General features: G+C 37.5%; 1 protein-coding gene across 2 annotated transcripts in view; it reads left to right on the top strand.

The window, feature by feature from the left end:
• Positions 1-5,425: 5,425 nt before the first annotated feature.
• Positions 5,426-24,629, top strand: part of ANO4 (anoctamin 4) — a 109,255-nt gene continuing 90,051 nt past the window's right edge. Inside the window, exons 1-3 of one of the 2 annotated variants that reach the window (XM_029963604.1) lie at positions 5,426-5,576; positions 16,187-16,297; positions 23,035-23,171. In XM_029963604.1, the coding sequence (XP_029819464.1) occupies positions 5,507-5,576; positions 16,187-16,297; positions 23,035-23,171 (318 nt within the window). In that variant the 5' untranslated portion in view covers positions 5,426-5,506. The remainder of the gene's footprint in view (positions 5,577-16,186; positions 16,298-23,034; positions 23,172-24,629) is intronic. The other variant, XM_029963605.1, reaches the window with a different exon arrangement.

Below are 24,629 nucleotides of genomic sequence, written 5' to 3'. Positions count from 1 at the left end.
AACTGCCTTTAGGCTATGCTTTTGGGCATGTGTACAGAGGGCAGCAGGAGAATTTTTCTCTCACGCTTCTTCATTTCCACCTAGACTTCAGAGCAAGAAGAGTCCATCATGGCATCAAGATTTGCTGTGTCTCTCCTGAGTCTCAGATTAAACTGGGTTTGCATGAGAAACCTTTTACATTGCTTTCTTTTCTGAGCTCCCCCTTATCAAGGCTATCTCAAACGTGCAAAATATGAAGCTGTCTGCAGAGCTTCATTGACTTTAATGGGAAATGTGACAATTTGCACAAGGTGAGGAAAGAGTTAGCTTATTAAGGTGGACAAATTTGCTCGCTTTCTCCTTTCCTGTGTGTAAAATTCGAAAGGAACTAAATATGTAATTTTCCCATTTATATATTTCTCCTTAAAGCCTCATTTTCTGCACTCTGCTCATGCTTTCCAAGTGCTTCCTTATGACTTTACTTATCTGTGCCTTAATGACTGCAGATTTTCCAGAGCTGCTTTACTTTTTGTGTCTCTACGTGACAGCTGAGATTTTCTTCCTTCTTTCTCTCTTCTCCCCTTTTCTCTGAAAAGGGCCTTGAAGAAAGGGTCTATCTCAATCTGCTCCTAAGGCTTCCACGTAGGGCTGAAACAGAATAGAAGACCCACATAGAAAAGAGTGTAGTATTTTGCCTCCAAGATGAGTGCTGACACTCTAATAATGCGAAACTCAAAGCACTTCCCTAACCTGCCAGTGCTACTTTGTTATCCCAGAGAAGGTCTACACAGCAAGTCAGGACGCTTGAGGCTAATTAAGCACTGTTAGCTAATGGATTGTTTATACAATTTTGTAACTGTGTTGTATTATTATTTCTCATTCATGTTCTTATAATCTCTATCTAGAGACAAACACATCAGAAAGCAACCTATAAATGGATGCCTGTAACCCAAAGTGGTACAAGGTGGAAGAAAACTGGGGCTGACACAAACCTGACTGTCACTACAGGAGTGCCTCCCCAGGATGAGAGGTGTCTCAGTCCCAGCACAGTATAATTTGGGCACAGTGCTTTTCTGACCTCCAGTTCAGGTGCAAGAGCCACCTCTATCAGTGCCAGAGCCACTGTGCTGTGCTCAAACAGTGCAGGCCCACTGGATGAGGTGTGCTGGGTGCAAGTGTTGCTCATGCAGAGAGGTGAGTGGTGCACAGCTGCTGGTGAGGGCTAAGATATCACCAAAGCAGACACCCTGTCAGATGCCTCAGCAGCATGACTTCTGCATAGTGCAGGATGTTGTTATTCATCTTTGTAGCATCTGATCAGCCAACAAAACAAATATTAGTCACATAAAACTTTGTTTGCAGACACAGAGTGGTGTTTTGAACTTTTAATAATTTCTCCTTCTTTTTTCTCCTTTATGTTTGATTTTATTGCTTCATGACTTGGAAATATTTTAAAACTCCACTTTTAATGCTCTTATATGCAGGTTTTATCTGGAGCATTATAAATCCCTGAATGTCTTAAGCATATTACCACTTTATAAGAGGCAAAATATGCTCAATGTAAAAGAAACACTGCTTTGAAAAAATTTATAATAAAAAGACATATCTGGGAGCAATAAAAGTCATCCATAAGCTAGACAGAGGCTGTTCTCTTCCAGCAAACTTGCACAGCTGAGATGTATTGGTAGGAAGGTAGTGAAGGTGTTTGTCTTAAATGAACCTGCAAGTTCAGAGTCATCAAAGAACAAAAGGGCAGCAAGAAGAGTGTCTCCTCATGGAGACAAAAAGCTTGTATGAGAAAAAAAAGGTAGAAATGCTGGTAAGGAAGAGAAAGGCATGTGAAGATTTGAAAATACAGAGAAGCATTTTTGCTGCATGCAGAAAAGGAAAAGAGCTGAATATGTATAATACTTGAAGGCACAAATCTTGTCCAGCTTTAAAACACTAAACTTCTACTTCCCACTCTTACATATTTGGTTTCCAGCCAGCCGGGTGCAAGTGGATGAGTCTTGTCCAGAAGCCAGTTCTCCAAACTGAGCAGGCAGCTGTGGCTACTGGACAGTATTTAAGTCTTTCTCTTGCATTTGCGCTGAAGCCCTGGATTGAAATGGTGCTCAGGAGCAGGTGCTCCCTGCCAGAGGGAGAGGCAGGAGAAACTCTTGATTTTTGTGACATCTATACTATCTGTCAGAGCATGCCAGCATGCTCACACCCAGCTACTGAGTACAAGTGCCAAGCTCACTGAAAAAGGACCATGCTGCCAGGACAGGACAACCAGACGTCATACAGCCAGGCATACAACAGCAGTGGGATTTTGGTGTCAGCAGCTGTAGTGCCAAGCCTAAAGACAAGAGTAAAACTCCACCAAATATAGTTAGGTGAAGACCCAGTCTGCACTGTGCTGATAGAGAACTTCTCTTTCTTTCTAGATGTTTTGTGTGGGTATTGTCACGCTTCTAAAAAATAATTGATGTCAATTTTAACATCTACTCTTGAGAGATCTCTGTGCTGTTTTCTCACACTCTGATCCACAAGCCCCAGGATTCGTCAGCAGTGTGGTTTATTTGCAGGAAGAATAGGGACAGTTTAGAGTCTGCTTAGTGCCAAGTTTTCTTCTCCCATAAGATACGTGCGCTATTCCCGATATCTTTTCTACTTCTGATTCCCCCTCCCTTTGCCTCTGCTCTTCTGCATGTTATCTGGGGTTGTATTTTCAGCTGCCAATATCTCTTTTAAAGGAACTTTCGCCCACATGGAAACAAGGTAATGCTAAAGCTCGCTGCAGTATTATTGTCTTACATTTTTTCAGACTCTAGTTTAACAAAAGAAAGATACATAGAAAAACAAGATCAGGTCTTTCTCTGGAAAAATCTGAAATTATGATTAAATAAGGAGACCTGTGTCTTTGTGCTCTACCTGGTTCTCAGGAAAGCAATGGAAATTATTTCTCCTAGTGAAAAGAATATCTTCCATGGAAAAAAATAACTGCAGTGCCAATGAGATTGGGGTGAAGAACTTCCAAATATATTGTGTATGTTTGTGACACACCTTGCGTGGTCGATTTTGGGCACTTCTAAGTTTTAAATATGTCAAAAGAATAGTCTGTAAAATTTTCAGTGATACTGGAACATTCTTCCTCATGTAGTTTGGAGGCATAATTTATCACCTTTCCTTAGAAGAAGAAACAAAAGCTTGCATATAACCAGAGCCTAATTTTGGATATGATCAATCTGCAAATTTTGCAGTTCTTAGGAATAGCACTCTGGCAGCAGTATGCTTTATTTTGATGTCTGAAAAAAAAATGTGCTGCAGAAATAGTTTAGGAAGCTGACTCACAGCTGCACAAGAGTTTCAGAACGCAAAGAAGCAATTTATGTGAACCTCAGAGAAATGTAGCAGTCAGTTTATGTTTGGAACCAGTTCCTAAAACAGATCCCTAATTTCATGACCAAATGAAAGCACAGCCTTACTGAGATCCATCTAACAAGGATGTGGTGATTACAGGTTCATGTTTAGTGTTGACTAACTGGCTGACTCCATTGTAAGCTTCAGAGGGATGGTTGTTTCAAATGATGCAACGACCAGTGGTGATGGTTAAAGAAAACAGTCGTAGTTAATTTTTTATACCTTAGGGATGATTGCACAGTATTTTGAGCGTCACAAGGTTCTAGTGACTGCACAAGAAGTGAAGAGCTCATTTTACAGCTGGGCCTTAGCTCCTCGCTGTTTGAGGCCCCTTATAGCTAACATGGTCAAAGGCATGCTCATTGTCATCCTGTTCACTTGGATTGATATGATACCTTTCACAAGAATTAAGTTACTGTGATTTGCTCTGTATGCTAAAGAAGATGTGATTTTTTCCGCAGCTTGCAGTTTTGTTAGCCCTAAAACCAGGAGGTAGCTGAGCAGTTGCACCAGGAAGCTCCTCATCCATTCACATTTCCCGCAGGAGATCAGCTCTGGTGGCGAGAAGCAAAGTCAGGTATTGAGTGTGCAGCTTCAATTCTGAATGCACAAAGCCATCTTAAAGGAGAGTAGTTTGCACAGCGTTTGCTAATGTGGGCAAGCCTAGTGTTTTCACAAATTGCCTATGGAAGTGGTAGCTCTCTTCCCATTGGTAGTATATTATGGATATAAATGTATTAATGTTTCAGAGATTCTAAACCTCTTCCATGACCTGGAGGTTCACATACATCAACTTCCAGTGGAACTGGAAGAGCAGAGTCTTTAAGGTATTCTTGGACATTTCAGTGAGGGATCACTTTCAGAAAACTAAACAGTCTAATCAATGATATCTAATGATTCTGAGCGACTGCAAATTACAATGTGCTCACAATATCTGTATTTCCAGTTTTTAGGGTCTGCTTTTCCATCTGCTTCTCAGTTTGCTTATTTATAACTGGTTAGGGTGCTTCATTTGTTGGGTTTTTTTTAACAAAGATTGTTTGCTGATAGAAGCAGTAAGTCATAATTAAATTAACTGTAAACCAGTACTGTTGAATTATCATTTGGTGTTCTTGCCTAAAAGAGATTGTCTGAAGGTTTCCACCAGAGTATGATGAAAGTAATTCAAATGGAGTTGGAGCAATTGCATCAATGTGAACAGGAGGAAGCCAGAATCAGCGATTTTACTGTAAGATAGGATTTCTTTCTAAGACTGTACAAAAGACAAATAGGAAATTTCAACTTTGCTTTTCTCTTTGGAAAAGTAAAGCCTGTTTTTAATCACAATTTCTGTTTAAAAAATGATTATGTGACAAATTTGAGAATGTTTGTTGTGAAAGACAATTTCCAGAGTTGAAGGTAATGTTTCACAGGTCTGGTGAAAATGGAAATTTTTTTCAAGCTTAAGGTCATGTTACTGTTTTTTGTAGCCTTACTGCTTTCCTCAAAACAGACCTTTATTTTCTCCTTAAAATCTAGTTAACACCTGAATTGTAGCATCTTTTCCATATGATGAGACTTCCCTAATACTGGTAAATGGTGAGAAGAAAATAAACCATTATTGCCAAGTTCTAATTCATCAGTCAGAAAACTGTCATTTAATAAACTCTGTGGTAGTCGCCTCATTAATATTGCCCTCTGTGAGCTGTATGGGTTTTTTGAAGGAATGGAAGATATTTCCTTCTGCAGACCAGTAATGCAGTAAACCATGACTGTGTATTAATTTAAATATCTATTAGTGTGGCTGACTCTGATGTCTGCAACACAGCAGCAAAGATGTTCACATTTTTAATTTTCATTGAAAATGAATCTTTTCAACGTTTGCTTCCTCCCCACTCCCATAAGGAGGCCGTTACAGCTCCATTTTAAACCATGACAATTTTTATATTTTACTTATTCCATACTGGTCTCTTGTATCTAACAGTATTAATTCTTATTCCTGTCAGGTATAAGTTTATCTATTCATGGGGCTGAAAAGCGTGTGCAAATCTGTCAGAGGAGAACTGCGGGAAGCTACCCAGTGTCACAGCATCCACCTGTGGATGGGCATCCTTCACTCCCACAAGTCAGAGGGTCAATAAAAATGGAAGCCTCATCTTCTGGATCTATGGTTTCAGCAGTCACTAGTGGAAAAGCAAAAACCCATCAGCCAGGTAACAGATTTGCCTTGGTACCTTCTTCAGTTCCATTTCTTGTGTGATGTGCCTTGAAGTTGGGAAGCTGTTATTAATAGCATGAGATCATGCTTGCATGGAAATCAAACTGTTGATTGTCAGAACTATTGATTGATTTTTTTATGTTTGGTATGTTTTTGTCAGTTATAGATTATAGGGAGTAGCAGCAGTTGGGACAGCTGAAAGTGGGAAATGAAAATGTAAGTTTAATCTTAAAAATCATACAACATGTACTGGTATCCAAAATGCTAATGCAGAAAGAGCTTTGTGCTATTGCTTTTTAATACTGTTCCCCTTACATGTATTTAATTTTGATAAGCCCCGAGTTAATGACAGTGTTCTAGAGGCTACAGGCATCCCCCCCTGGAACTCGATAATTGACACGAACACTGGTTTTGAACAAAGGCACAATCCAGGGTGTAGATCAAAATCTTCCTGCTATAATACAAACAAAAACTCTGGATCTGAAGGAGATTTTACAACATAAGTTAACTGGTTAACAAAATGAAACTTTTTAAAAGAAAGTCAAAATCTCCTGGGAACCATGAAATTCTAATTGACATCGTGAGTTCATTCCTTATTATGATAATTGCCAGAGCTATTTTAGAAGTATCTTTGCTTATAAGAGGGGAATACATTTGTGCCGACCATGTTCAGTCTTTCTTTGCGGTGAAAATTAAACTCCAAATTTCTTTTCTGAGTAGAGAAAACTAAGGCTGCCCATGAAGTCAGTTTTGTAGCTTCTGTGTTGGAGGGTCTCAATAATCTTTCAGTGTTGCTGCCCAGGAAAGGACACGACACATGCTGTATGCAGCTACTTGGGTGCCAGGGGACAGAGTCTATTTGTGTGAGACAGAGAGTTCTGCCTGCAAAACCATTAGTGTGTTCCCCTTACCTTGAAGATCTAGTAAATGGCTTAATTTTTGTAGAAGCTGAAATTTTAGATTATCTGTTGTGGGTTGCTATACAGGTCTACTGCCATGAGTCTTATGCACCCATACTATTTAGTCACCATATCTTTGTCAACAGAGATTAATTAAGAATTTACAGTGACTCATAACCATATGCTTTGTTTATTTCAGTTCTTCTGTTCACTTGTTTGTCCTGTTTTTTCAGCTTCTGTTATTTTCTTTGAAGTACAGAAATTACTACTAAAGAAATTTTGTTGTTGCTAAAGATATATAATCGTGTCTGCAGCATGGTAAGAGATTGACAAAAAAACCCTGCATCACAGTTTGTCACAAAAAGTATCTTGAATATGCACAATAACAATGTTCTCTTTAAGATGCTACACATTCTACATCTACGTATTGATAAGCATGGCCTGTGCTTTACTACTAAATAATGTACAAGCAGCATATGCTGGCTTCGGCTTGAGAAAAAGATCCCTTTCTAGGTAGACCCCAGAGGTTTCTTAAAATGGAGCTTATCAGTTACCATCATTTAGATGATGATTCTTTGAGGAATTAGCTTTCAGTGTATGAGATTAGTTTTATCTCTCATATTCTGGTCTTTAGACAATAACAGCATCTATGATTTACTGAGAACATGCTTGGCAGCTTGGTTCAGGGAGGCATTTAGATTAATGAGCCTCACTGAAGTTGAGGAGTTAATAGTACCCACAGCCTTAAAGGCTGCAGATTTTTATGAGTGTTTTGTATGACAGGAGTCTTCTCTTAACTAACTTACAGTGCCACTCTTTCATCTGGAATGAAATAACCTTCTTACGATTTGTGTCTAACTTTTTAATTCTCTATAAGAGCACTGAATTTCTGTCTGTGTCCAGGTTAAATTGCAACCATTTGAGCTATATGCAAGTAGAGTCTAAGAAAGATTATGGGCAGGCAGCAACAGTAATGAATAACACTCCTAATAGAAAATTCCAATTTAAACTGAAAATCATATATTTTTCATTCTAACCCAGTCACAAATTAACAGCTATAGCTTCATAATTAGTTTAATACACTAGTTATCCAATGGCAATATTTTATCTAAGATATCACAAAGATTTTTATATTTTTGAAGGGAAATGTCCTTATGTATATTAATGACAGGTACCAGATCTTACACCAGTGTTTTCTAAGCTATCCTCCTGCTATTGCATGTAGTACATTCATAGGTTTTTGTTCAGTCTAATTTTTAATAGTTCATACAAATTGGGTTTTTCCTTCTATTTGAGTGCTGTTGTCACAATCAAGTAGGTCTCACGGTTGGAGTAGTGTACATTATATTCAGTCTGAAATTTCCTTTCTCCGGTTAACAAATACCCCAATCATGAAGGCAGTCTAGCATAATAGATTTTACAGTAAGGTATTTTGAGGACTTAAAATGACATTTCTAATTCTTATCAGTCAGAGAGGCTAGAACCATGGAAAGAAAAGATCCTTGATAAAATGATAGTTGAGTGTATTTTCTCCCTTTAATAGCACACTACTGCTGTTTTCTTCACAGCGCTTTGTTACCTTTCACCACCTTTCTTCTTTCCAGAATGACACCTTTTATTATCTATCATAAATTCTATTCGATTGACAGATGTTTCCTTTGAATGAAGTTCATAGGTAGCTACATGCTAAGGAGGAGGAACAATAGATATTGTTTAGTGTTACAGCATTCTTTTCAACTTACTTCCCTGCCAGTTTTATTTGTAACTGGTAAGGAGGCTGAGGCTCATGGCTTCTTATATTAATTTGGATGTTAGAGCAGCTAGGGAGCTGTGAGTTGTCTGTACTCCACCTTATTTAAAAATAAATTAAATTTTAAAAGTTGCGTTGTGCAAGCTTGCAAATAAGTACTGCTCAGCCATAAGCAGAACCACAGCTTCTGAGCTCTGATTTTAAGCAGATCAAAAAGTATCAAGGAACTGAAACAAAACACAGAGGAAAATGGAGAACAAGTGGAAGACAATGTTTATTAACAGTGAAGACTCTGGGCGCCTTTGCAGATGCACCCATATGAGAGAACTTTCTCTTAGACAGAAGGAAAGCAAAAACAAGTATAGGAATCAGATGGCAAGTTTAGATGTAATGACATTAATGCATTCCTTCCAAAACCGGGGAAGGACAGTATGTTTTTGATTTTGAGAAACCTCCAGTTATCATCTTCCAGTTATGTGAGCAGCTGTGGTGTGTTGTGGCTAATGAGATACAAGGCTACTGAAGTACAGAGTTTGAAGTGCTTGTGGCAGACCTTTGGCTGCAGTGAATTGGTACAACTCTCATGAGAAAGTGGTTTAGAATCAATACGTCTGTGGTACACACAGAAGGCTCATTTTGAAAGTGATGGTAATCATCATTTAGGTTGTCTGTAAGAGCAGCAGAACAAAGTACTGAACAAATGTAGAGGAGGTTAAATTGTCGTCCCAGTCCGTTCCCTCAATGTCAGGGTTAGGCAAATCTGCAGACAAAAAAAAAAGCTTTACTCTCATCTGACGGCATTGCACCTTTGCTGTGTGATAAGCAGGACTTCAGTTTCTGAGTTTCTGTCTGCTCTTTCCATAGTTAATCTATTCCATAAGAGAACAATGTTACCTTACTTCTTTCTCTTGGTGACAAATTCCTTTATTTTCAGATTCTGCAGAACTTGTCAAACCTAATTTCCCTAGGAGTCACTAAATTTGCTGGCTGTGGAATAAATGTCTTATTTAATAAGTCTAAGCAGCAGTAAAGTGAATTCTTTCATTGTGTGAAACTCTGGAATCTTCTTAGTTATTCTGTACTTGCAATGTTTCCTAATAGTTGTTACCTGTTTTGTAATAACAGGGATTCAGAGGTTCCCCAACAAGATTTTCTTTTTCTCTGTTTCTGATAAAACCCTATTGCATTTCAAAGATTATATGAAAGTTTATATATATTAATTTAGATAGTAATTTATATCACTTGTACAACTTAGTTCTGTAGACAGTCTTAACAACCAACAGTAATGGTTGTCTTTGAAATAATTTATTTCTAAAATTTACTTACCATGTAAAGAGTCTTCACTCCAGGAAACACATAAAAATATTCTGCTTTCAAGAGTTTACTGTTCAAAAAAGATCCCCTTCAAAGGCAAAGAACTGTACATTTTGGAATGGACATTCCTTGCTACATTAAATGATACAGGTATATCCACGATACTTGAAAGAATTTTATGTGCCTGAAAGGACTCCTTTCTGGCATTATGGTGAAGGTCTCCTGGGCTTATTGGAATTATGTAAGAAACATTTTTTGCACTCTGTTGCCTTTTGTGACAAGTAGTCTCTGATAGATTACAAATTTTAAAGGAAGGCATGTTTTACTTGCCATGTTTTTCTTTATTTTGGGTTCTCTTTTTTTAATTAGTTATCAAACTGTAACATTTTTATTGATGACTGTAGTTACTAAGCTTGCAAATAAGAAAGAGGAGCTAGTGGTGTTGGCCAACAGAACAATTGACTTGGGAGTAAGTAAAAATACATGATTCCTTAAACTGTGGCAACTAAAATTAAAGGAAAAAAGGAAATGTGTGCTTAATGAGCTTAGTCACAAGTTAATGAACTTTGAATTATCAAGAAAGCTAGAACTGAATCTTTCAACAGTGATAATTTACTGTGCAAAACATATCCTTTTCTCATCACAAAATGTGCCTATGCTTGTCAGCATTCACAATTGGTTGTAAATAGTCTTTAGAAGATATGTGTTAGTTAGATGTGACTTGTTGGTTAAATCCCATTTTCTTTTCTTTGATGACTGGCAGGACACATGGCATGTATCTCTCTCAGATCAAAAGAATAAAATCCTGCAACTAATTCTGCCAGAAAGCTCTATCATGCAAGTATTTCTTGGCAGCAAATTCATGCATGGTGTGGGAATGGCTGATATAAATTCACCTGGAAATTTGAATTCTCACTGACAGTAATGCTGTTATCTTGTCTAACATTATTAGCAGAACAATCTGTTTCAATAAGCTTTCTGCTGGATATATATAGAACTTTCTCTCATGTGGAATGAAGCATAGAAAAAGCAAGCAGATTTCAAAAAGTTTAGTATTTCTCTCACTAAGCTAATTTTCCTATATATGTATATAAAAAAACATATTTACAAGAAATATCCCTATGCAGAAGGGACATTAATGTCAAAGAAACCAGCCTGCATATTTAAATTTTCTCTTTCTCTACTGTCTGCATTCAAAACAATGCAAGTTCAATGCACCAAACAAAATTTCTCCTGTGTTGGTACTTCAAGCATGATCTGGAAATACCTCCCTGCTGAACACAGAGACGGTTCATTCTCCTGACTATTGGTGCTTTGGAACCTCTGCAAAGCTCCTAATGAGAAGAAGTTTGTCTCAATTACAATGAGGACCTTTTGTCACTGGGCTGAGCGACAGGTCACCACGTGGTCATTAGGTAGTACTTTGAAATCAGGAGCTGAACTAGCAAGCAGATGATGCAGAGCTGGAAATCTTCTATCATTTTGCTTAGTCATTCAGCCCATTTAATCCACCCCTTTACTTTTCTAGGACAAAAGTCACTTCTTTGAAAATTCCTGATCCTAAGGTATAAAGTCTCCTAGAATGTTCATTCTAGCAGCTGGGAGAAGAGTTTTACAACAGCATGCTAACAACCAAAAAAAAAAAAGGTAGCATAAAAAGCACTGTTTTTCAATGCTATCTGTCTTGTTTAATTTAAATATATTTGATGTAGGCAGAAATCACATCCCTCTGTATCAATTTGTGCTGCATGTGACACCCACGGGTACTGAGCCTACCTGGGAGGGACCTGAGCATGTCCTCAATCAGGGGCTTCAAAAATATTAATAATTTTAAGTGGTAGCTTTGACGGTGCTCTGCTTCTCTGGGGACTATGTGTTTTTAAACTCTAGTCTTTTGAAAGACTTATTTCTTTTCCTTCCTGCTTTGATCAGTCTCCTGTTTGCTGTTATAAAACAATCTTTCTGTCACTCTTGCAATCGATTATGTATGGTTACTTTAAATTCAGTATAGTTCACCCTCAGATTTCAATGCTCCTGGATGTTGTTAGTTTACAATATGTAGTCACCTTGCAAAGGGTGCAAAATGCTGCTCTCTGTGGATGTTCTTGATCTTTCCACCATCAGAGAATTTCTTTCAAGGGGAAAAAGTAGGAACCAACTTAGCAGTAAACACACTGATCCCAGGGCAAAGTTATAATGTTCTAAGACCAGTGTACTGTAGCTGTCTTAAAATAACTAAGAAGATTCTTGACCACTCTATAATGAAAATAGAACATATATAAAATTATGCAATGTTTCTGAGAAAGTTTCATTTAAAAAATAGCTTATAATTCAAGAAACAACAAGAGAGACTTTGAATAATCAACTATTATATTCCTGTAATGCTTGACTGAAAAATGTGTTTTTTTCTTGGCTCTACATTTCTTGCTTAAAGGGAGTTAGTATTATGTAAGACTCTATTTCTAATGTTAAATATGTTTCATGTATTCCAAAGAAAGATTCTTGCAGGAAGACTGTCAAAAGATGGAACAAACTAACTTCTACTTTGGCAGAGATGCTTTTAAAATCAGAAAAGGGATTTGACTGTAATAGGGCTGCATAGTGTTATTAATTTCCACGAAAGATTTGCATCGGTCCCGGACATTCCAAGGCCTCCTTCCTAACACCAAGCCTGCTGGTTCATTCTGATATCTCAAAATTAAGCCAGACCTTTTTTATAATTAAAAATCCCCAAACGAACAAAAACCAAACGAAACCAAAACCCAACAAAACAAAAAAAATAAACGAAAAATCAAAACCAATGAAACAACTAAAAACAACAACCAATAAAAAAACCAAAACCAAAACCAAGACCAAAAACAAACCCAAAAAATTATGAGGGGGGCTTACTCCTTGGGAGAGTAGATACGATACAGGTAACTGCTTCCAGGGTTCTGAAGAACGCGCTAGAAATTCCAAACATTGCAATGTACTGTGGTGCCAAGAAAAGCCCAAAAGCCCAAAAGAGTTGTATAATACTCAACATCACATCTTACACCACACATAAGGGCAGCAGCAAATCAAAAAGGTGGTATCATTTTTGATCAGTTCTTTTTCTCTGAGGAGAACCCCTTTGAGTCATGCAGCAGGCTGACTGTCCCTGTGCCGTGAGTGGGTGAATGTCTCAGAAAAGCAGATGTGTTCTCTGCATGCTGGATAACTCCACAGAGGCACAATATTTGCTGGTTATATCCTCTGGGAATGCGGTGTTGTACCACGTTGTGCTTCAGAGGCCCAATGGAGGTCTTCTTCGTTACTGATTACAGTCAAAGTACTTAAAATAGGAAAAAAAAGATTTTACTACAGTTTGATACTTTATTTAGGCCTTGTTTTAGGAGTACACCCAACGCATAAAAGGAATCAAGCATCTGTTAGACCAATGGTATAAAAAGGTATCTTGCACTTTGATGAGACTGAAAGATTATTGAGAGTCATCAAAACTACACATACTTTCAAGGCCTTTTGTACTGCCAGAACGCCTGATAATTATTATGACCCTTGCTATTCAGATGCTCTCCTACTGCCTGTGAAGGAGACTCTTCTTAAGTCCAGTTGCTGAAAACAACCTCTTTTGGGTAGGCATCCTGTGTGAACAGTCCAAGACTAGTCCATGCATTTTAATGACAAAGTACTCTATTTCTTCTTAGTGGGTTTTGGTGATTATAGTAGGTTGCAGGGCTGTATAAGAAAGGCCAACTGCACCAGTATTAGGGGCAGGATTCTTGCTGCTTGTGGGGTTTTCTCAAAGACAAATTTAAAATTCGAGAAAGACTATTTTTACACAATCATATATAAATATTGCCTCCATTCTTCAGTTCCAGTTTGTAACTGACTTGAGAGCTGGCAAGTTTTTTGCAATAAACTTTTTACTCAGGAAATATTTTCTTCTCCTGCCTTTTATGAATTGCCTGCTAATGGCTTGTGATATTGTTAAAGGTAGATGGTAACTAAGGCATTTATCATTCACAAGTAGTTAGATTTTTCAAACGCGGACAAGTGTTTGAACACATGTGATAATGATCTTTGATAGCTATGTTTTTGTATGTTCACTCACAGGAGAGTAGAAGCATATGTGCCCTAATCCAAGTCTGTTTATTGACACAATGAAGATCGTGGTAGAAGGAAGCATTCCTGCAATTCCTTACTTAAAAAATATGTTGTTGGTAGACAAATTTCTTTTTCCCTTGTGTTGATGAAGGAAAGTTTGTGATTAGCCATGTGTTATACCACAAATGATTAGTAGAAGAGTATGCCTACAATTTTGAGTAAAATCAGACTGGATGCTGTTGTTGATCTGATACTTTTGCAACAAGGCTAGATATTAATGCTACTGTGAATCAGACAAGCATAGAACACTGTAATTTCTATGGACTACTGAAACCTCCCTATACTGCGAGAGAATCAAATACAGTAGAGGAAATTTTAATGCAGCAAAATTGTCTTGATTTCATAGTCTGAACAGCAGTCAAGTTTAGGCTGATCATTTTCTGATCACTTCCTAGACAGTATTTTTCATTAATTAAAAAGTGACTTTGAAATTGTCTTTGTGCATTCTTCAACAGTTTAATTTTAATAGCAGGCTTGTGGATAGATAGTCTATCAGATATCAGCACTTTTGGACCTCAATAGCTCACTAATTGCCACTTCTTTCACCATGGCCCAATAAATTCAGATCTGCTGGATATGCTGCAGTGATCCTGCTACCTTCATCTGTCCTGAGGAGCAGTGATTTGAGTGTAACAAGGATGAAGGGTTTGGGGGAAGAAAGGGCATTTTATATTTGTCAGTATTGTCGTTAATTTGCTCTAACTAGGGATGAAATGCAGAAGAAAGGCTGTTGGATTTGAGGATACAAGTATGTAATGGTATATGTTAAAAGTGGTAGCTGAATATTTAAGAAGAAACAGAATGATATCACTTGCAAAGGTGCTTAACTGAATTTCTGTCCATTGATTAGTTTTCTACATCTGTCCTATTGTTTTTATGTATTTTTCAGCAGTTGGAGTATTTTTCCTTGGTCCTTAGAATTCTCTTCTGGGGCAAATCCTAGCCTCTCATCTCTGAGACCATCAGCAGATTTCCCTAGGCTGCTATTGTATGAATAATCAGTTGTCTCACTTAAGAAATTCTCTTTGTTCTACATCATTAAATGCTGACTCCTGCTGCTGCTGTGACAGATGGCTTTTCAGGAATCTACAAGGGGTGTTGTCTCTTATGTTAGTAGTGGGTCTTTGCTGTGAAACAAAAGAATACACTGAAGAAAGCATGAGACAATTTGAATTTATAATACTTAAACAACAGAAAAATAAAAAAGGAAAAGTGGCTCAAGTGTACCCATTTTGAGTCCTGTACTTCCAAAAAGTGAAGAAGAGCCTTTAAAAGAGGTTTGAGTAATTTTGTGCCCAGGAATATAATTCATAGCTCTTGTCAAGGCAGTAGTGAGGTAGTTATTTGGCAAGGAGAAGGGGAAGATACAATGGGCTAGGAGGGAATTCAAAATAAGACCATCTTGCTGTAGGCAACTGTAGATAAAAGGAAAATGACTCTTTCAAAAGTATGAGTGATAGCATCTAGTGAAGCACAGTAATGATCTAAATGACCTGAAGGTTTGTTCTTCCACCTTGGCCTTTTTGTTGTGAAGTCTTTTCCCAGATAAATCTTCCTGACCACTGCAGCTCTCTGCTAACTCTGTGCATTAGTTGCTCAAGAGCATGATCTCTAACAGATGCCTTTGTGAAAGGTTTTCCTGCTATTCTTTAAAAACCAGATGTATTCCCAGTAGCTCCCTCTGTCTCTCTGCCTGTATCCAAATACCCTGTAACCAGCATCTTAAGCCCATTTGCCCAGTGCCTTTTCCTGTCTACTCTTGATAGGCAGCCACCTTTCTCTGCATCGAAAGAGTCTGTTTTCAAAACTTGCTGCTTTCTTTCCTCATGTTGAAAGAGCACTGAAATGGGCAAATTTTGTGTCTATTTATGTGTGCAAATAGATTTGCACACTGCGACCCACTAGAATATGTTTTTATTCTGCAGTGCTTTTAGACAGCAAGCATCACATACAAGTGTGAATGCCTTTGAAATGCACTGCAGTGCTGGACTTCTTCCTAGATTATGTCATGCCATCAGGTTGGCATGTGAGAACTTATGGTGGCCTGTTGGTGAAGCATGCTGTCCATGCTCTTTTTGTCCGAATGGTTTTTTCCTGTCTTGCGTCTTAATTCATCTTTTGTGTGTTAGTGTGTTTTATTTTAGTCTGGTTGTTCCTGTGTCAATTGTAATAACACCTTTTGTCTGTTTTCACATTTGGGAGTTAGCTTTGTAGAGGTGATGCTCATGGCATGGTGACATATGGTCACTCGAACAAGGGACCAAGGGACTTACTAGTTATGACTCTGCATCATTGTTGATAGCAGAGAATGTTGTTTAGCTTTAAATCAGTCCATGTTCTATCTGAAACTGCTTGGTTTGAAGAAAATTTGGTTCTACTTAGGAGAAAAAATGGAAATATCTTCATTCAATGTGTGTGCTTCCTCACCTGAAACCCTCTTAGCTGCATTTTCTACTGCGCTGTCATAAACCCCATCAATGTCTTCAATTTCTTCAGAAGGAAGAGAGGATTTGCAGGTTAACCAGCTGGAAACGCAAATATGGATAAAACCAGACATACAGAAGACAGATGTGGACTTTTCAGAAATTCTTAATGCAATACAAGAAAGTAAGTTATTCCGTGGATGTAAAATTGTGTTTATGCTAGAAGGTTCAATTGAGATGCACTGAAGTTATAGCTGAAGGAACCTACAAAGCGATGAACTGAATAATAAGTATGTATGACTAAAATATCTGAGAAAGTTCAACAGTTTATTGAAGGCCATTAAGAAATCTTTTACTGTCAGAGAAGTAATAGTAAGATTTGAATTATTATGTGTCTAAGGATTCCAGCAGTATATATTTTCTATGCAGACATAATCAGGAATTGCAAAATTCCCGTTACTTTAATCAATTCTTTACACTTCTAAGTGGCAGTGTAAACTAATAATGTTGAGCAAATGCTGCAGTCGCGTATTTGAAGTTCCAGTTGTTCCAAAGTGTTGGGGTATATTTACATTTTTGCAGTTGTTAATTTTTAGGAGCAGAAGTCATGAGCTTGTCACAACAAGGGAAGGTTGACATGTCTTAGATGCTGCATAAAATGATCTCTTTTTACATGTAATGGGCTCTGGACTAAGAATTAATTGATTCACCCTTCTTAACTTCAACTTCAGAATGATCTCAAGGCTTGTGGTAGAAGAAGTACTACTGTTAATAACAGCGGAAGATACTCCCCCTATCCAGAATTGATGCAATTCTGGAATCCAAAGGAATCTGGAATTTCAGTGAGAATTTTCTCTAATGGTTTGAAAACTTCTATGCAAGGCAAGAATCAAAATGCATGGCATGGCTTCCTGGTTTCCTTATTTTCCAGGTTTGTTTTAAACTCGGTGTTTGGTGCAGCAATTTTCTAAGGTGAGAAACAGCAACTTCCACTTTTGAGTGATAAAAGATGAAGAAGAATGTATAAAATCCTGAATTCTGCTTGATTTTTGCCATGTGAATAGGGAACCACACAGTGGTAGAATCAGATTGGTGGTTTCTGATTTGATTTGATTGTTTGGGGGTGGAAGGAAAACACTTGAGTTAGTATGATGGTGAGGGTAATAATTTGAAATTGAATCAATTTATTACTTATGCTGCAGGTTTGGGATGAACTTTGTGTTTTGTAACTTAAAATGCTTTTCCCATCAGGAAATCTTAATATGAGGTTTTGCTTTTTCTGTTCTTCTCCACACCAGTACAGCCCAGATATAGGCTGGGGGCAGTTGGGATGCAGACTGGAGAGCCTGAAAAGGCACTATATATTCTTTCAGAAGCTGAATAGATGATAGCTAAACATGGATAAGCAGTTCAAGTTGGGAGTGTTTTAAGAATTAAAGTTTTGATTTATGGATTATTTACAAACCATTTAAGAAGGATGCAGCTTTTACAGCCTTGGAGATGGTGTTTTTTCTTTTTCCAGACCAGACACAGGTGCTGTTGGGAAGTTAATCTCTATGTCCTTCAGCTACATTTCCTTCAGCAAAAACAAAAGAGTTTCTGTGACTGCACAACCCACTTTGCAGGGGCTTGTTATGTGTCCAGGGCAGTGTCTTGTCACCTGCAGTCTGTTGTGAATATCATATAATTAGGATAAACATGTCTATGTTAGTTGCTCTGAACAGTCAATGTTACTTTTATTCCCATTTGTTAGCATTGAATGATAATTTAGAAGAGGCTAATGATGCTTTTAAAGACCACATGCTTTTTCTTGCTAACATAAGATTCCTGAGCATTTCCCTATTCAGAGGGTGCCTTGTGTCAGCTAGTTGGCATATCTTTCTGTTTGGTAGACTGCCAAGAGTGATCATCCAACAGAATTTATTTTTTTTTTTAGTTTAATTACTGAAAACATTTTGATCTCAAGCTACTCTGTTTTTTTCTTTTACCCTACTGAGTCTCTTAGACTGCAACTGAAGATAGAGATTTACCATCTCATTATTCACTTTTATGCAATTATATTCCTATTATGAAAGACTTAAAAGTTGCTTCTATTGCATTTTGGTTAACTGCTGCATTTCAGTACAGTAGTTCAGACACATTTTTCTAAAGATTTCTGGTAGTTCTTATGTAAAACAGTTTCTTTTCAACCACATGATATTAGAAATTATCTGTAGTGTATCAGAAACAGTCTAGAAAAAATAATTACTAATCTGAAAGTAGCTATAGGCAACACACTGTAGATTAGGGGATTACAAAACAGGATGATGGATCTGATCTAAACCAAACTTGAAAACTAGACAGCAGTGCTGTTGAGGTTCTGCATGCAACTCTGTCAGACTGGAACCAGAATTCCCTGTTGATGCCTACTCACAGCCTGTACCAAGGCCACAGCCCCAGCACAGCTGAGTGGCACTGGGGCAGTCCCAACCCCGGCAGAAGGTGCCTCCCTGGTACAGTGGGGCTCTGGGGAGCTGGAAACCAACACTGATGTGTAGTTACTGAATTTAACATTTAACATGATAAACAGTTCTGTACTGTGTGATGTCTCTAGGATGGCCTCCTTGAAGCAAAAATTGGTAAATTCTATCCGCATCTTTACTGAGTGCTGAAAAATATTTTTACCAATAAATCAACACAGGTGCTGTAAAAACATAACATACAGTACAATAAGATGCAGAAAGGTTCTTGTTTTTTTTATACTTGAACTTTTCTGCTTTGTAAGTCTCTGCAAAGCAGCTATTTTGTACTTAATGTTTTTATTAGTGGGTATTCTCCAATACTACTGCTTTTAAACACAATCATTTTTTCCACTGCCATTAACATATGGAATTCCTCTGTACTTATTATAGACATTCCCAATAAGAATTTTTGAGGAAATTCACTTTTCAGTGTTACTGATACAACTAAAAGCTTCCAAAGAACAGTTTCTGGAATACTGATTTTCACCTTGTATTATCCAAAGCTAGAGTATACTCTATGGTTTGATGTGACATTTGGTAATAAAATGGCAATTAATGAACAGAAACATGATCTCTGAGCATTTTTCCATCTTGCTACACAGTAATATGTTCAGGTCCCATTTTTTTATGAAAGTTCTTATTTTTAGGGACTTCAGTTTCAGCATCCATCTTCAGAAAGTTAAAGGAGATATCTTGTCTTTGAGCCCTGTCATATATCAGCCTTTTGGTCTGAAGTGGCTTGTGCCACAATCTCCATTGAGATTGTGCATGGACTCTTGCTCGGAATTTCTCAGCATTCAGCTTTCAGAATATGTAGTTCTACTATATTTGGGATAAAAATATTTATATATTCACTTTTTTTTCCTGTTCTTCAAGGGATTATGAATTATCAAGTCATTTTGATTTTGTTTCTGCAAAATAGAACATTTCTCCAGAGGTGGAGAAAAGAGTTTGCATATTTAAGCTGATCTAAAAGCAGAGGGAGAATTCTTAATATCTCCTGTAGCAATGTATATGCTGCTCTGTATTCCTGGTAAATTTTACTGCTTAAAAATACATTACTATATAGTAGCACCATTCTGTCTCCCAAATAGCACATATATATATATATATATATATAATAAAACTATTATATATCATTCTGTTAAGGACATTTGTGGGTATATACATATCATGGTCTGAAGGGGACAGAAAAGATGGAGCCCTGATTATGCTTTTAGCAATATTTGGCCATGTAGGTGTTCATGTCCATTGGAGTGGAGGGGCTGAGCTACCTTCAGGCAGCAGGAGAGTTATCTTGGAAGTACCATCACCATTATTAATGTAAAACAAAGAGGATTTGCTATATAAATTATTTATTTAGTTTTGTAGAATAATATTTTCTGATTTTATTTTTAAGTATATAATGAGACTTGGGGTAGAAAAATAATCTTAGCAAATGTTGGGGCCCCATATTTAGTTTCAATGACTGATATACTAAGAGCACATTTTCAAAAACATAAAACATCAAAGTAACTGTGGTGTAAAAAGCTTCACTTTCTCCTCAGCAGCACACCTTTACTGCAACTGCAAAAAGGTAACAGACACCTTTAGCACTGATGAGATAGTTCAGAACATCTCTTCATACTTATCCTATTCTGTAGTCACTGACCAACATGTCAATTATCTGCATATTTCTGATATAAGCAGTTTTCTACTGCAGGCAATCTGGGCAAGTCCTGGTAGTTAATTTCACTAAGCAGTTGAGATTCACTGCTTCCACAGCTTCTAGTCACTGATGAGATGGGCTGGATTTTAAAGTGACCTTAAAACAAGATTTTTTTTGCTCCTCAAAAGTCCTCAGGATAATTCAGTAATTCTCTGCTTGAAGCCCCAAGACACATTCACTTACACACCAAGCTGTGTATCTCAACACATCCCCTTAGAATCCATATATTCTGCAACCCAAAGCACTTCAAGAAGCAGCAATTCTAGTATCTCAAAGGTATCTTCTTTTGTACCAAGATAGTCCTAATGTCAGGGCAAAGATAGTTCAAATTCCCTCAAGTATAGCGTACAAGCAAAACTATAATTTTTACATCTTTCATGGCCCCTGTCTGCAACAGATATATATGTCTTCAATAATCTTCAGAAATCTTCATTATTTAATTCTTTTTGTTTTTTTGTTTTTTCCACAGTTACTTTCAGCCTATATTGAAGTGTTAATCATATACCGATTCATGTGTCACTGTCATGGAGGCACTCTGATGGGTTTCAGTTCAGTAAAGTTCAAGTTATTCAAAATATTTTCTGTTTCAGTAGTTCTTTCCGTTGAATATTGAAATAAATTTTTCTCATATGGGCATATATGCAAGATCTGGTCATGATCTACATCCAAATTATTATCTGATGGGGTGGAATGTTTCCAGTCTTGACCTTTGAAACAGTGGGGGACAGTGAAGGACAGTTGGCTAGACTGTGCTGTCTTGCAGCAGTTCCTCTCTCTTTTATAAATATCCCTAGTATGATTTTGGTGGATTGAAATGGATCAAGGTGGCAAAAAATTCTTTAATATTACTGCTACATGTGCTACAAATTGGAGTCTGTTTTTTGCCTTATAAATCTCTAAAACCTCTGTGGCTTGCCCTAGGACAAGTTGGATGCAACCACACTGACACTGAGGAGCTGCAGGCTCTCATCACATGAAACAAAACAGCACCAGAAACTCAGAATCTCTCCTACAAATTATGCTGCTTAGGTTAGCACATTAGCCTAGTATCTATAGTGGATTAATTTGGACATGAGAACTTTTCTGTTGTTTCTGAAATTTTTAGTGGCTTTCTAAGCAAAAGTATTGTGATTAAAAGTACAATGTCTGTCATTAACCTTGTCCATATTTTATACATGAAAATGAAGACAAAGGATTCTTGAATACTTTGATAGGGTTTTCTATTACCTGCAGATGTAATAGTAGACTTCAGATGCTGTAAAAGACATATGAAAAGGGAGGAAACTCTTCCCCACATTCATGATTGACAGAGAAAGACTAACACATTTGAACTCTGGATGAATATTACAGAAAAAACATTCTCCTGTATGTGAGAGTGAAAAATAGGCCACCTGCAGAGACTGGGGAGTCAGTACCATCAGTAATATTTTAATAAGGATTCTTAAACTGGGCTACGGCCCCTGAAGAAGGGAAAGGTAAAAAGAAGGTCACAAAATGCTCATCATGGCTGGGAACAATTAATGGCTGTTAATTTCTGGAAGCTATTCAGTCTCTTCACAGTGGGGGAATGGGTTTTTACACCTACAGCCAGCAGTTAGAAATGGAACTAAGTTGCTGGTAGTAACTAGGGATTTTTGGCTGTTCCCTATTAACATAGATTCTCACCAACAGGAATTACAATTGCCTGTTGCTAAGTTAGGGTGGCTGAGGAGAAGCAAAGCATCAGGAATTTATTGTGCAAAAGAATGATTCCAAAAGTCAGTTAAGTTTGCAAAAAAATGTGAGAAATAGGGGGTTAGACAAATGTATATAAAGAGTATTAGACATTTGGTCCCACCGTAGTCAGGGTAAGAGGCTTGGTAGCTAGGACCTTTGGGAGTCTCTTCTAACACTTGCAACTCTACTGTCATAATTTTGGATTTTGCCTATGAGGCATAAGGTTGGAGAGATGAAGTCCATCCACAGCTGAAGCTTGATCCTCAGCTAAGGAATTTTTTCTTCTCCTCGCACACATCTCATCACCCTTTTTCATCAGATCTGTAGCATGTGGGGTGCAGAGCGCACCTGCCTGCCCCACAACTCCCTTCTGACAGACACTCCAGGCCCTTAATACCTATACTTTTTATCAGAGTTGTATACTACAGCATTCTGTAGAATAAAGTGATTGCTTCATGCAAGACTGAGAGCTGTGTGGTAGGCAGATTTAAAAGTGTCAGATTTATATGCATCAAAACTTGCCACACTGTGCAAAAACAAATATCTGCCCAGGCTCATTTACTCAATGCCTTTCAAGTAACAGTATTTATTTAAAGGTCTTCTACCTCTGCCTGCCCCACAGGTCTGTACAACTTCAAACTTCATATTTCATGTAGTAGGGTCAAATTCTACTTCTTTATAGTAAGAAATTTTCAGAGATGATACTCATCTAGAAGGTAATGATTTGAATTATTTATCCCAAGAGAAGCTGAGGAAATAGCTAATGTCTGTTTTATTGTAACAGCAGATTGCTTATTTGTCATCAGAGAGGTATTGTGGTGTCCTAAATTTTTATGTGGCTCACTGTTGAAGAAAGAGATCCAACAATGCTCATCAGATTTTAAAATTAAAATACTTAAATGAGAACTAAAAAGTGGGATTATTGATGGGCTATACTTGATGTCTTCATTTGGTTCAGTGGTGATTTGAATGTATATTTTTATTTTTGTTTTTTAGTAGCTAAGGATGTCAACATTTTCTTTGATGAGTTAGAAGGTGTGAACAGCCCTTCCAAAGATGATGACTCCCTGCTTCACCATGGGAACTTGACCAGTACTTCTGATGATGCCAGCAGGTTGGAAGTTGTGGGAGAGGTAAGAACACACAGAATTATTAGTATAATATTTATCAATGCCCATTAGAAAGAGGGAATAAAAGTAATTTGATTTAAAATCTCATTTTCTGCAAGTCAACTTGTGTCTAACCTTTCCTATGAGGACTAATTTTCCATTCAAAGATTATAATGCTGAAATATAAAATATCTCCAGTTCAAAAGTCTTGATTTCATGCACCCCCAGTGAAACATCTATACAAGTCTAATGCTTCACTGCTTCTGAAAATGATGGAAAAGTTTTCCCTATATTAATCCTCTAACAAGAAGGGGTGCAGAGGAGAATTTTTCATAAAACTCTCATAAGGAGCCTTGGGTATCAATTATGAGAGACATAACCTTCCAGTGAAGAAGTGGTGACCCAATGGTGCATAATGGTGTCAGAGAACATACCAGGGAGGAAACATTCACCACATAGTCCCTTTAAAATTATGTCTTAAAGCAGGCAAAGCATCATGGACCCACAATGAAAATCTGGACCTAAATTTCTTTTTTTGTGTCTTGTGCAGAAAGACACAAAGGATTAAAAATCCTTTAATTTTGCCTCCAAGTGCCCTGCAGCCTATGGATGTTAGGGCTGTTTCCTCAGGGATTGAAGAGACCAGGGACTTCTCTCCTTTTCCCCACCTCAGGAAAGTGGGTACATCCAGACTTCTTACCAGACTGATCTGATGTTACCTGTAAGTTGTGCCTGAGGAATTTCTGGCAGAGGGCTCACTGACACAGATCAGAACTGGCAGGGGCCTCACTAGCAATTAAAAAGCATAGAAAACCACAGGACATTGCTGAAGCCCCTGCCCTGGCCCTGGTTTTTTATTTACTGGTTTTGATAGATTTTAGAAGATGCCATTACAGATTATGTCTTTTCCAGGAGCAAAAGGGTTTTCTGGTGCAAGTTCTTTTGTGAAACACTGCTGAGAAGAGAGTCAGAGATTTTCTTCGTTCTAGAAATTCATCCCATAGAGAGCTGCACCACTGGAATGTCTACATAGATAATTAAAGCAGCAAAATTCAGGACACCCTGAATATGTGTTTGACCTTGCTCACAATTTCATCTTCTTTACTCGTAGCTCTTCACCAGCTTCCCATACAAGTTACAAAGAGGCCTCTTTGCCTATTAACCTTAATAGGTTAATATGACATGATATTCGTATGTTACCTTTTGAGACCATGTACCATATGGTCTTTAACAAAAAACACAGATGAAAGACACATGATTTTTGTATGTTAGAGAGGAAAAATTAACAGAAAATTATCAGAAGGGCATGCTGCTGTTAATGTAACAATATTGCAGAAACAATACTTCAAAATCTTTTTTTCCCCTCTTAGATTTATTCTTTGTTGTTTTTTAAAGGGAAGGGGGAAACTTCTGAGGAATTTGATTGAATTAACAGATTTAAGGTTTTTTTATAACTGTAGCTGAGGAAAATAACAATGTAGG

This window comes from Manacus vitellinus, unplaced genomic scaffold (assembly GCF_001715985.3).
Source record: "Manacus vitellinus isolate BGI_N305 unplaced genomic scaffold, ASM171598v3 scaffold_5_pilon, whole genome shotgun sequence".
Taxonomy (NCBI): Eukaryota; Metazoa; Chordata; class Aves; order Passeriformes; family Pipridae; genus Manacus; species Manacus vitellinus.
This window is presented reverse-complemented; position numbering and strand designations above follow the sequence as displayed.